Genomic DNA, 14,255 nt, shown 5'->3' on the forward strand with positions numbered 1-14,255 from the left:
AATTATAATTTTGTGGATACAAATTTGCATTGGGACTTGGGGGTTTGATTGACGATTTCTTTTTACGATCTTACTGAGCGCTTCAGCCGTATCATGAGCATTGCTTAACTGAAGGGCAAACACTGAAGACAGCTTTCAGAGCAGCGCAGTGAGTAGGGAGCTGGCCCAGGGCGACCCCTGGCCAGGGTTCTCTTGGCCCACCCCTCTGCTATTTCGGGAATAGTGTTCTGTGTTTGGTTTTACTGATGACTCCAGTTTCACATCTCAGCCGTTTGCATTTGTGAAATGACAGTGGGCATAGCTGAAGCCCTGGGAGTCCTCAGCAGTACTGCGAGGACCAGTGAAAGCCGTAGGTGAAACACATAATGCTTAATGGCACCTGAGCTTTTCCTGATTATAAAAACACTGGTAACTTCAGTTTTAGACTGGTTTCTTTGCAAGGCTCTCGCTTCCCCTCCCCCTCTCTCAGCAGGGTCTCATAGCCCAGACCTGCTGTGTAACCGAGGATGACCCTGATTCTTTTGCTCCCCGTCTCACCTTTCAAGTACTGGAACTACCGGTGTGTGCCAGCATGCCTGGGGACCACGTCTCTTGGACACTTTTAGAGTGTACTTATCCGTGTGTCCTTAGTTGATGATTACCCATTAAGAATACTTAGGGGCTTAGAGAGATGGCTAAGTAGTTAAGAGCACTTGCTGTTCTTGCAGAGAACTTGGGTTCAGTTTCAAGGACACACGTGGCAGCTAGCAACCATCAAATTCTGGGGGATCCTGTGCTTTCTTCTGGCCTTTCAGGGTACCAAGCACATACATGCATACATGTATATATGCAAACATATAAAATCTTTTTGTGACAGGGTATCACTAGTAGCCATGGGTAGCTTGGAATTTGCTATGTAGATCAGGCTAGCCTCTAACTCAAGAGATCTCTGCTTCTGCCTCCTGAGTGCTGAGATTAAAGGCATGTGCCACCACAGCCAGCTATTCCGAAGGTCTTAAGGAATCTGGGGACTGAAATGTGAGCTATAATTACAAGAGTTATAATCAGAGCAGCAGCAGTGACAGTCCTGAGACTCCAGCATCCCAAGCCTCTGGGTCACCTCCGTTCTCTCTGACCCTAAGGCACAGTCCACAAGCTGGAGAGATGGCTACGAGCATTGGAGGCTCATCTAGAAAACCTGGGTTCAGTTCCCAGCACCCACACTGGCAGCTCACAACTGTAACTCCAGTTGCGAGGAATTAGATGCCTTCTTATGGCCTCTGTGGACACTGAATTACTGCATAATTCAGGCTAGCCTTGAACTCATAGGAATCCTCCTGTCTCAGCCTCCTGGGGATTCTAGGAGGCTTTCATGCCCAGCATTACCCTTTTTTCTTTTCATTTCTGTTTTTCCCTCCAAATGTCTGTCTCCTACTTCCTTCAGTCCTTTTGTTTTTTTTTATGTGGACATCGAGCCTTTTTACAGGTTAGGTGTTGAGAATGTAATTTAGGGGAACTTAGGTAGACTCCCATCTTCAAGGTGAGAGACGAGGTTGGTAAGGTGTTAAGGTCTCAAAGCTGAGTTGTAAGAGTTAGGCTCGTGATGAAGGTCTCTGTTCTCCTCATGTCCCCAGCGAGTTCTACGAGTACCACGCCCTGATGATGGAAGAGGAGGGAGCCGTGATTGTCGGGCTGCTGGTCGGCCTGAACGTGATTGATGCCAATCTGTGTGTGAAGGGAGAGGACCTAGACTCCCAGGTGAGCGAGCATAGGGAATGCAGAATGCGGGTAATGCAGACCTGTGTCTTCCTTGCATACAGCTCTTCCTGGGTCCTTGTAGCTCTGAGTTGTGCACAGTGCTGTTAGTCACTTGAGCAAAGTTCAGTTGCATGCTGTGTTAGACAAACACCTGATAGAAACAGCTAAGGTATTACTTTCCTGTTGTGAGGATGGAATATCGTTCCCCAAAGCAACTTAAGGGAGTTTGTTCTGGCTCACAGTTGCAGAGGGCTAGAGTCCTTAATGGTGGGGAAGGCATGGCACGCCCACAGGAACAGGAAGTGGAGTGTGGCTATAAACCCTGAAAGTTTACTGAGGCCGGAAGGAGGTTCCATAACCTCTCCAAACAGTGACACCAGCTGTGGACAGTGTTAAAATACATGAGCCTCTGGGGCCACTTGTCACTCAACCACCACAAAGGAGGGAAAGTGTTTATATTTGGGCTCCTCGGTTTAGAGGTTTCTGGCAGACTGGCTTGAGCTATGGGCCTGTGGTGTCGATGGAGCAATATGGCAGAAAGGGTGGCCAGAAAGAGTAGCAGGCAAGGCCGGGGGCCAAGATGTATCCTTTAGAAGCCTGTCCTCAGCAGTGGCTTCCTCCAGCCAGCTTCAAGCTGCCACAGTTCTCCTGGCTCCTTGTGGTCTGTTCAGGTTCTCTTAGCTCAGAGCCATCAGGACCTAAACATCCCCAGAGAACCCACAGAGCCAGGGGCAGGCTTCCATGACTGCTCATCCCTCAGGCCAGTGAAAGACCTGGTGACTAGTACTTGTCTTTAAATAAAAATGGGTTTATTAACTTCAGGTTGGAGTGATTGATTTCTCGATGTATTTAAAGAATGAAGAAGAGATCGGAAACAAGGAAAGGTACGTCCCCTCCTCATTTTGGGGTTGTAGCTTACTTGTAGCTATTTGCCAATGAACGAGCCGTCTGTTCACGGTTTGGTTTCTGCTCCTCCCTGCCTGGAGCCTTGGCTTGACTTTTTCTTCCTTTAAAAGCTTCTACAGGGCAGATAAAGAAAAGTCCTGTCTGAGGGCCGGGGATGGTGGCGAACGCCTTTAATCCCAGCACTTGGGAGGCAGAGGCAGGAGGATTTCTGAGTTCGAGAGTTCGAGGCTAGCCTAGTCTACAGAGTGTGTTCCAGGACAGCCAGGGCTACACAGAGAAACCCTGTCTCGGAAAAAAAAAAAAAAGAAAGAAAAAAAAAAGTCCATCAGAGGAGGTTGACTTTGGTCCACAGTAGGAGTCTTGGTCTCCTCTTTCCTTACTGAGACACCTCAGTAACTATTTTGTGTCAGTGATGGCTTATTATTTAATTGGTTTAAGATGTTTAATGACCCATTAGCAAGTAGGCTGCTCAGCAGGGTTCCTAGGGCTCAGTTCCCTGACGTATGGCAGCCTGTTTTAAAAGCAAAGCCATATTTTATCACTGTGGTGAGTTGTACACATTTCCAGATGATTTAGGTATATTTTAAACTCCTCTTTCCTCCCACCGTAGGAACGTTCAAATTGCCGCCATCTTAGACCAAAAGAATTATGTTGAAGAGCTAAACAGACAACTCAAGTAAGTATTCTGAGCACCTTACTATGCTAGAGAATCTCACTGGAGGGCCTGCTTTGTTTCCAGCTTAATCTTTATTCCTTTCTACTTAGCATCTTTGATTGCTAAGCATTTTTGAGAGGTGGTTGAAGGGCTGACTAGATGCAGAACAGAAGTTAATAATAATAATACACAGGGAGAGCTATGTCCCATGATTGTAATAATCCCAGTACTGGGAAGTAGAGATAGGGTCAGATGTTCCAAGTTCTGCTAGTCAGTTTGAGAGTAGCCTGGCCTAAGCAAGACCCTGTCTTAAAACAAACAAACAAACCCGCCGGGCAGTGGTGGTGCACGCCTTTAATCCCAGCACTTGGGAGACAGAGACAGGTGGATTTCTGAGTTCCAGGCCAGCCTGGTCTACAGAGTGAGTTCCAGGACAGCCAGGGCTACACAGAGAAACCCTGTCTCGAAAAACCAATAAAATAAACAAACAAACCCAAAGCTAAAATAAAAGGCCCAAAAGCTGCCGACACATCTCCACCATAGATGGAGTTGCCTTACCTGCCCAAGGCCCTGGGCTGAGTCAATCCAAGAGAAATCTAAATAGAAATATTGTTTTGCTGTGGTCTTTGTTGGTATTTTAGCCCAGCTTCAGTTAACCAGGCTAATGAAATTGATCCCCTCTAAAAATTTGTTCTGGGTCAGTAACCGTGAGTCTGGGGATCTGTACTGTCCTAGCCTTTTTGAGCTTGTGTGATTTTGAATGAGTTTTTTTCATTGCCAATTCCAGCAGCACAGTCAGCAGCCTCCATTCAAGAGTGGACTCGTTAGAAAAGTCAAACACTAAGCTGATCGAAGAGGTACAGTCTCCAGCAATGGATGCTTGTGTTCTGAGTACCTGCTGTTTGTGATCCTTTAAGTGTAAATGCTGTTAGCATTCGTCACACCATAACATACACACAGTCACATACTCACACCCCGCCACCCCCATACATGGTGGGGTATTGCAGTCCAAGATTGCGAGTTCTAGGGAACCCACATAGACCTTAAGTTCCCAATTGCATACTCTGGGGTACTATTATTTGTGATTGTAACTGGAAATCAGCCCCAGAGACAAAAGTCACACAGAATCCTAAATTTGCCGGGCAGTGGTGGCGTACCACTTTAATCCCAGCACTTGGGAGGCAGAGACAGATGGATTTCTGAGTTCAAGGCCAGCCTGGTCTACAGAGTGGGTTCCAGGACAGCCAGGGCTACACAGAGAAACCCTGTCTTGAAAACAAACAAACAAACAAACAAAACAAAACAAAAGAATCCTAAATTCATGGAATGAGATTCTCGTTTCAACCATCTATGTGTAGATCGAGCTGTTACTGTCTGGCTAGTCAGATATTTCTCTTCACGAGCAGGACTGTATAATCCTGTCTTCAGACACACCAGAAGAGGGCATTGGCTCTCAGTACAGATGGTTGTGAGCCACCATGTGGTTGCTGGGAATCGAACTCAGGACCTTTGGAAGAGCAGTCAGTGCTCTTAACTACTGAGCCATCTCTCCAGCCCATGAATAAACCTCTTTAAAAATTTAGCTCTTCTACTTGTAGAGTTGCTTCTTGAGATTATTTGAGATAGGGTCTCACTGGATAGACTACTAGGCTTTCCTCTGCCTCCCAAGTTCCAGGATTAAAGGTGTACACTTGATTTTCTTTTTTTTCTTAAGTCTGTCAAACCTATCTTCTGAACTATGGTAGAAACATGAGGTAAGCTAGAAGTCAGGTATTAGCACTATGACCCTATCTTTCCACGTTAATTAAAATTCCTTTTAGAACTGTTCTGATTTCTTTCCAAACCAGGCAGTTGTGATAAGTTGAATACTTGCAAATAAGAAATACGTATGTGAGGCCCAACATGATGGCACACACCTGTGATCCCAGCACATGGGATCCCAGCACAGGGAAACAGTAGGGAGTTCAAGGCCAGCCTCAGCTACATTATCACTGAATTTGAGCAAGCTGACCTACATGAGACTTTGTCTCAAACAAACAAACAAACAAACAAACAGAAAACCACAAAAGAATACTTAAGAACACCACGTATATATTGTTGGTAGGAATCTTTCTTGGGGATATTCTAGAGCTTCTCATGAGCTTATGTTTCTTTTTGGCTTTCCATACAGAAGGTTTGAGCTGTTTCCCCAGTGTTCAGAAATGTACAAACTGCTGCCACCTTCAAGAGACGGCCCCTGATCTACTTGTTCAGGATTTTTCTTTTCGTTCTGGGCTTCAGAGCCACAGTTCCTGGGCACTAGTGTAAACTCTGATGCTAAAGTTGTCTGAGTGGACAGTTTTGGAGTCCTGTCACCTGTCACATCCATGGGGTGGGTGTCCTGTTGAGTCACCATGAACATTTGTCACACTTTGAAACCCAGCCCCATCTCTTTCCATGTGCACAAGTCTTTACAGTATGCCTGCTTTACACACCACTCTTCTGGGCTTCCTCCTTCACTGCACTCAACGGTGAGTCTGACAAGTACACCGTTCCTCACAAGCCTAGCAGATGCACGCGTGCTTCAACTGTGGAAGGTAACAGTTGAAGGACTAAGAAAATGGCTCAGCAGTTAGCAGCACTGGCCACTCTTGGAGACCAGGTGATCAATTCCCAGCACCTACATGGTGGCTCACAACCATCTGTAACTCCGGTTGCAGGGAATTCAACACACTTTTGAATTCTGGACACAAGGCACACATATGATGTACATACATAGATGCAGGCAAAACATACATACACAACTATTAAAAAAAAAACAGTGAAAAGAATAATATAGTCAGGCATGGTGGCCATGCCTAGTATCCCAGCACTCAGGAGAGGCAGACAGAGCTGAAGTCAAGTCCATCCAGGGCTATATAGTGAGTTCCTGTCTAAACTCCACCAAAATAAACAAGATGAACATACTTTTTTTTTTTTTAATTTATTTATGAGTGCTCTATCTGGAAGTACATTTTCATGCCAGAAGGGGGCATCAGATCCTATCATAGATGGTTATGAGCCACCATGTGCTTGCTTGGGATTGAACTCAAGACCTCTGGAAGAGCAACCAGTGCTTTTAAACCCGAGCCTTCTCTCCAGCTCCCCATACCTATTTTTATGTGTATGATTTGTTTTGCCTGCATGCATGCACGCCTGTGTACCACATGCATGCCTGGTGCTCATGGAGGCCTAAGAGGGCGCCAGATCCCTGGAACTGGAGTTCCAGATGCTTATGAGCTCCTGTGTGGGTGCTGGGAACTGGACTTCGGTCCTCTGCAGAGCAGGAAGCACTCTTGGCTGCTGAGCCATCTCTCCAGCCCACAGCACATTTTAATGATGGAAGTTTCTGTACAGTGTGAGACTGTTCTTAGTGGTTTTAGGGTTTTCTTTCCAGCAGTTTGTAGTCACACACATAACCTGTACAGCAGGTATACCCAGAGATGCTCAGAATGGCTCTTTGTGTTTCACAATTTGCAGTTAGCAATAGCGAAGAATAATATCATAAAGCTCCAAGAAGAAAACCATCAGTTACGTAGTGAAAATGAATTGATCTTAATGAGGACTCGGCAGCACCTGGAGGTGAGTCACTGCTTCGGAGACCCGGGATCCCAAGTCCTGTACTTTAGGTATGTGGGATGACAGAACCCCATGTGATGGTGTGACCTTTGCTTCCAGGTTACCAAAGTGGATGCAGAAACCGAGCTTCAAACATACAGGCATTCCCGGCAAGGTCTAGACGAGATGTATAATGATGCCAGAAGGCAGCTTCGAGACGAGTCGCTGCTCCGACAGGTAGTGTAATCTTACAGTTACATTAGCAAAACTTGGGATGATTTATTCTCAGGCAACACCAATCAGGTGTCTCGGCCTTAGCCTCCTGGAGGTGGAGTAGAACCTGACACCCATGATACACTCTGACTGTTTTTGCATTTATTCTATGTTTGCATACATGCAAGGCACATGTGTGGAGGTCAGAGGCTTAACTTACCTGAGTCAGTTCTCCCTTCTATCGTGTGGTTCTTCTGCCACAGGGAATGAACTTGGCTCATCAGGCGTGGTGGTCAAGCTGCCCACTATTCTAGTCCTCTCTGTTACTGTGATAAAACCCTGACTGAAGTCTACGAAGTGGAGGAAAGGGTTGGTCACAGTCCTTCACTGGGAGAAGGCAGGGCAGGAGTGTAAGGCTGGAGCCTGAAGCTTGTCTGCTCACCCAGAGGTGCTCAGCTAGCTGAGGGAGCTGTACTACATAGTGGGTGGGGCCCTCGTCTATCAGCTAACTGTCCGGACATTCCCCTAAACACACCACAGGTGATTCTAGGCTGCACCATAAAGCTAAGTGACGTCTATAGAGCCATGCTGCTTTAAAAACACATGTCAATGTTTTCTATGGTTTGTTTTGTATTTTCTTTTGTGTGTGTGGGGGGGTTTCAAGGGAAGAGGGTGGATACTAGGGAAGATGAGTAGGACTCAAACCCAACCCTGGTGGTGGTGGTGCACAGCTTTAATCTCCAGCATTCGGGAAGTACAGGCAGGAGGATTTCTGTGAGTTTGAGGCCAGCCTAGTATACAATTCGAGTCCTAGGACAGCCAGAGCTGTTAGAGAAACCCTGTCTGAAAATCAAAACAAAACACCCACATCTCAGTATTTTTAAACTGAGTTACAATCTGTGGTTGTTAATGAGAATGCAGACCACCATCCCAGAAACAGTAAGAGAATAGAGTGGAATATATAAATGTTAGCAACATCCTATTTAAAACTTTAGATTTCGGCCAGGCAGTGGTGGCGCACGCCTTTAATCCCAGCACTTGGGAGGCAGAGGCAGGCAGATTTCTGAGTTTGAGGCCAGCCTGGAACTCTACAGAGTGAGTTCCAGAACAGCCAGGGCTATAAGAGAAACCCTGTCTAGAAAAACAAAAAACAAACAAAAAACCTTTAGTTTTCAAATGGTGGGACATACACAAGAATGAACACATAGTTTAATGAGGCAAAATGCAGATACTCATACCCATTGCCTAGGCAAAGAAGAGGCCACAGCAAGCCTTTCGGCACACTCTTCCTGTCTGTCTTTAACTTTAGGAAACGTCTTCATCTCATTGTTTTGTTTGACAGTGTGCTAGCTAGTTTTTGTTAACTTGACAAGAACTGGAGTCACCTGGGCAATATGGGCAGTACCATTCCAGGCAGGTGGTCCTGGGTGATGTAAGAAATAAGGCAGTCTGAGCAAGCCATGGGGAGCAAGTCAGCACTCCTCTATGGTTTCTGCTGTAGTTCCTGCCTTCAACTGATGGGCTGTAACCCTAAGCCAAATAAACTCTTTGTCCCAAGTTGCTTTTGTTTAGTGTATTGTCACAGCAATAGAAAGCAAACAAGCTGGGGGCTGGAGAGGTGGCTCAGAGGTTAAGAGCACCGACTGCTCTGCCAGAGGTCCCAGCAATTCCCAGCAACCACATGGTGGCTCACAACCATCTGTAATGGGATCTGATGCCCTCTTCTGGTGTGTGTCTGAAGACAGCAACAGTGTACTCATACATAACATAAATTTAAAAAAAAAAAAAAAAGCAAACTAGGACAGATGAAATCTTACTATGTAGCTCTGGCTGTCCTGGACCTTCTATGTAGAACAGGCTAGCTTCAGCCTCAGTGATCCTCCTGCCCCTGGCTCCTGAGGAGTGTAGATTGAAGGTATACAGCAGTAGGCCCAGACCTTGTTTTTGAACCAGACCTCACTGTATAGCCCAGGCTGGCCTTGAACTCAAAGCAATCCTCCTGTCCCATTCTCTTCAGTGTTGGGCCAACATGTGTGACCCACCCCCCAGGCAGGCTGATGTTCCGTTATAGACTTAAGCGGGACAGTGAATGTTCCCAGTCTTGTTAACCGCTGCACCTCTGACTTTGATAATCTGGAATTGAAGACATTGTGACATTGCAGGATGTGGAGAATGAGTTATCAGTACAAGTTGGCATGAAGCATGAGATCGAGCTGGCCATGAAGCTGTTGGAGAAAGATATTCACGAGAAACAAGATACTCTCATAGGCCTTCGGCAACAGCTGGAAGAAGTCAAAGCAATCAACATTGAGATGTATCAAAAGCTGCAGGTACACAATGATCTTTGACTCTCGGCATTGCTAGGAATCAAAACACATGGCTTCAGGCATGAGGGGCAAACACTGTACCACTGAGCCACCTCCATCTTGACTTTTGGTTATGAGACAGTGTTTCTTTATATATATATATATATACATGTATATATATGTACACACACACACACCCTTGGCTGTCTTGGAGTCCATAAACTGCCTCTGCCTCTCACGTGTTGAATTAAGTGTGTGCCACCACACCTGAATCCTTTCTCCTTTGAGATGGTCTATTTCTCTTCATTGTTGGGACAGAATACTTAAGGTAATTTAAGGAAGGATTTATTTTGTCTCACAGTTTGAGGGATAGTCAGTCATGCTGGGGAAGGCAGTGGTGGGAGTGGTTTGCAGCCTTGGCTACTGAAGCTGCTTGCTCACACAGGAAGAGTGGCCAGGCTCTCTGCCTCTTGTGACTCCTTCAGTGCTGAGATTACGCATGCTAAGATGCAGATGTGGAGGTCGGAGGATAGTCTGTCAGCCCTTTCCTTCCACCCCATTGTTTTGGGAGATGGAAGAAAGTCATCAGGCTTGCTGGCAGGTGCTTTACCTTCTGAGCTAGTTAGCCAGTCTATTTTGTTCCCCCAATACAAGACTTAGTTGACCTGGCAATAACTAATTTGTTCATTTCAGCAACAAATTCACAAAAATCCCCTCCCCGTGCTGAGATCCAACCCTAGGCCTCCTCATGTTAGGGACATCCTATCCACCCAGTCCCAAATCTATTTCCCCTTCTTCCCCCCTCTCCTCCCAATTGATTTTTAAATTTCACTATTTTTAAAAAATGTAGATTGTATGAATGTGTACCACATGCATGCCTTGTGCCCTTAGAGGTCCAAAGAGGGCATGGAATCCTCTGGAATGGGACTTGTAGATGGTTGTGAGCCACCATGTAAATGCTGGGGACCAAGCTGGGCCCTCTGCCGAAACAAGTCATCTTAAACCCGAGTCATCTCTCTAGTCTCTAATGTCGATATTTTATCTTTGAGACAGGGTCTCACTGTGTAGCCTTGACTAGTCTAGAACTTCTTAGACCAGGCTGGCCTTGAACTCAAAGTGATCTGCCTGCTTTTGCCTGTGCTGTGCTGGGCCTGTGCTCCACATCTGGCCCTCAGTAATCCTGTACTACATTTACTTATTGGGGTGTGTGCGTGTGTGTTCCACATGTGCGCGTGTTCCACGGTGTGGACATGTAGAGGTCAGGATACTGTGTGGAGTGGGCAGTCTTCTTTCATCATATGGATCTTGGGGATCCAACTTTGATTTTCCAGATTGGCAGCAAACACCTTTACCCACTGAATGATCTCACACTCAGTTCTTATTTTGAGACAAGGCTTCTTCTGATAGTCCTGGCCTTGTTTAGATTGCTGGCCCCTACCTCATTCAACTTAAATGTTAAATACAACCACCCTCCAGGCCCCAGGCAGGGTTTTTCGGGAGCCACCATGCTCAGTCCGTTATTTTTCAATCACCTTGAATTATGTTTCTTGTATTACTGTGAGCAGGCTGTGTATGTGCCTTGGGATGTGTGTGGAAACAGAGGAGTTTCAGGAGTAACCAACCCCTCCTTCCATCAGATGGGCTCCAGAGGTCCAACTCCACAGGTCAGCTATGTGGATCTTCTGATTCCCAGGCTGGCCTCAATGCCCCTGTGTAGTGAGGCTGGCATTGAACCCATAATCCTCCTACCTCTGCCTCCTGAGTGCTAGGACTCCAAGGCAAAAGTAACTATTCTTGGCCTAATGTTAGGTTTCAAAATCAAAACCACTATAGCTGTTTTGTTTTTCATAAATAGGGCTCTGAAGATGGCTTAAAAGAAAAAAATGAAATAATTGCCCGACTAGAAGAAAAGACCAATAAAATCACTACAGCCATGAGGCAGCTGGAGCAAAGGTACGATACTCACGAGTCTCTCCTTTCCCCTTCCTTTCTTCACCTCTGACATCTGCCACAGAAAGTTGTTAGAAAGACCTCACCTAGGGCCTATGTCTGCCAAAGCCAAGACAGGTTTTGTCTTTTTTTTGGTTGTTGCATGGAATCAAGTTGCTTTAGTTAGGGTGATTCACTTGAAGTTGCCTTTTTGGAGATAATTTAAAGGCACATTACATGTAGCATCTTGTCACAGATTACTGTGACATAAAACAAAGACCTGGAAAAGTGAAGCAGGGCTCAGAGGGACTGCCCGGTGAGACGCTGCCCGATCCTTCGACACTGGCGGTCTCCTCTCTGAAAGCAGCATGCAGTAACTGGAAGCTGCTTTCCCAAGGCAGGCTCTCATGTCAGTGGAGCTCTCTATCCTGGCCTCTTCATTTTACTGTTGGAAATCCTCCTGTATCCATTGCCCTGTCATGTTGAGTCAACATGTGTCACCATTGCTTTCTTTGAACCTACTTTAGGAGAAACATAACTACTGATGCTTTATGACACAAATATTCTTTTATTGACATCCTCTTTCTTCTTTTTTCTTCTTTCTTTTTGTTGTTTTCTTTATCCCCACTTTTACATTTTGGACATCTTTATTACTGTTTCTTGTCTTTGATTTCTGTCCATTCCATTATGAAGTGACAACGACTTGTTAACTCAAACTAGGACAATTGCAGTGTCACTGGTGAAAAGTGCTAGCAGTGACCCTCAGGACCAGTACAAGCTGGTCAAAGACATCTCCTTCTAAAATCCACTCCAAGAGCAGACCCCATACTCTCTCATGTTAAATGGAAAAGCATTAATGCTATTTCACATGTACAGGCTGCAGGGAACCCTTCACAGCTGCTGTGAGACACGGCAGGTCCACTGGGCGGGCTCGTCACACGCACTCCTCAGCCTTGTGCACAAGGGCAGATCTGAATCCCACCTTCGAGGATGGCAAGATTTTCAAAGTTTTATCTTTTTAGCTACCTTTTGATGGAAGCTAGAAACCTTTGGTTTCAAGCTGTGTTGGCACAGATAAAACATATACCCACACCCACTGGCGTATTTTCTGCCTAATGGCTCCTTACTGATTTCTAAGTTTTTAAAGCAGTTCTCAAGCCAGGCTGGCCTTTGCCCTGGGCTTTAGCACCTCCGTTTTCTAATCCTCCCGCCCTCTTGTGATAGCACAACTGCAGGCCTACCTCACTTACTTTACTTCCTGTAACCTTAGAAGAGAGCCAAGTCCACACCCCTACCGCCTTAATCCTTCCATTTCAATGTAGACCTAGAGGTAACTGACTTCCTCTCCTTTCCTTGGAGGCTTTTATACTCGCAGTGTGTGTTGCCTTACTTAGGGTGTTTGAGGCAGATATGAAGATGCAAGGGTTCTCTTGTGACTTCTTGTGAAGAGTTACTGTCCCTTGAATTCTGAGAAATATTTTCTTATAAAATATTGAAGATAAACCTCAGAAATCTTGATGGCCAAGGGAGGCAAGGAGTGTAGCTGATCCTGGGGACAAACAGTGACTTAACAAAAACAGGAAACACGACATTGAAAGCAAATCTTTAAGATTCAAGCTAAAGAATAAACATTGTGTTTAGGGGGCTGGAGAGATGGCACAGTAGTTAAGAGCACGTGTTCTTATAGAGGACCTGGGTTCACTTCCCAGCACCCACATGGTGTGGCTTACAACTGTCTATAGCTCCAGTTCTACGGGGTCTAACATCTGCTTCTCACCTCTGTGGGCACCAAGCATATATGTGGTGCATAAACATACATGCAAGCAAAACATTCATAAATGTAAAACAAATATCTAAAAAAACTCTCTCTAGGGAATGATGCCAAGCACTAAATATTTTTGAATCTTAAAAATATACATATACACATACATATACAGCTTTGCATAATTAAGCAACTGCACAGAGTTCTGCTAGGAAGGCTCCATTGCTGAGAGTGACTTGCTCTTTGCTCTCGGTCTTGTGGTGCACTTGATTCCTGGCACACAGATCTTAGCGTCACATCCAGCAGGTGTGTTCTGCACTTCCTGTAGACCCAAGTGTGCCGCTCATGGCTTTGTAAAAAGGCAGTATCATACCTAGCCATATTTGAGATTTGAATCATTATCCTATAACAGTAAAAAACTGTATTGCTTTGCATTAATTATGAACAAGAAATAAAGCAAATTTAAAGATAGTTTTCTGGGCATATTATATCTTATATTGAAAAAAAAAAAGCACAAAACAATTTCTAGACATTGTGTGGCTCTTTCACGTTTGAGTTTGTGAGTTCTCCTCCAAACTTTGTTTTCATTTAGAAATGTTTCTATTTCCCCATTTTTCTTTTATTTGTCTTCTTCACCTTTTACACCCTAGTTCTAGCCTCAGTTTTACCCAAAGTTGATTTGAATTACACCAGATTGCAGCAAGCAGAGAAGGCGCAAATGGAAGCTGAAGCCGAGGATCAGAAATCTGCCCAAGAGTGTCTGAGCAAGTCCGACAGTCTGCAGAGACAGATCTCGCAGAAGGAGCAGCAGCTGTGAGTGTTTGGTCTCGGAATCAAATCCTTGTACTAACATGGTCTCTGCTAGCCAGTACAGGCACCTGAAGAAGGTGTGTTGGATGCTCGTCATGGCTCAGTATGGAAAGGCAGTTACCAGCAAGCCTGAGTTCAATCTCCAGGCCCTATGTGCTGGACGGAGAGAAACTGACTCCTGTAGGTTGTTCTGACTTACAAACTCCTGCACATGTCCCAGCTCCTCACACAAAATACATGTCGTTTTTAGAAAAGCAATTGGGTTAGAGATGTCGTTCAGTCCCTTAGCATTGGTGAGGCCCTGGGTTCAAACTACACACACACACACACACACACACACACACACACACACACACACACA

At 45.4% G+C, this 14,255-nt stretch overlaps 1 protein-coding gene across 1 annotated transcript in view; it reads left to right on the forward strand.

Annotated features, from left to right (window-relative positions):
• Positions 1-14,255, forward strand: part of Rufy2 (RUN and FYVE domain containing 2) — a 33,003-nt gene that overhangs the window by 10,683 nt on the left and 8,065 nt on the right. The window contains exons 5-13 of the mRNA XM_028776767.1: positions 1,614-1,737; positions 2,560-2,621; positions 3,254-3,319; positions 4,086-4,155; positions 6,797-6,898; positions 6,995-7,111; positions 9,250-9,417; positions 11,249-11,346; positions 13,778-13,897. Coding sequence (XP_028632600.1) covers positions 1,614-1,737; positions 2,560-2,621; positions 3,254-3,319; positions 4,086-4,155; positions 6,797-6,898; positions 6,995-7,111; positions 9,250-9,417; positions 11,249-11,346; positions 13,778-13,897 — 927 coding nt within the window. The remainder of the gene's footprint in view (positions 1-1,613; positions 1,738-2,559; positions 2,622-3,253; positions 3,320-4,085; positions 4,156-6,796; positions 6,899-6,994; positions 7,112-9,249; positions 9,418-11,248; positions 11,347-13,777; positions 13,898-14,255) is intronic.

The sequence above is a fragment of the Grammomys surdaster genome, unplaced genomic scaffold, assembly GCF_004785775.1.
Source record: "Grammomys surdaster isolate TR1022 unplaced genomic scaffold, NIH_TR_1.0 273, whole genome shotgun sequence".
Taxonomy (NCBI): Eukaryota; Metazoa; Chordata; class Mammalia; order Rodentia; family Muridae; genus Grammomys; species Grammomys surdaster.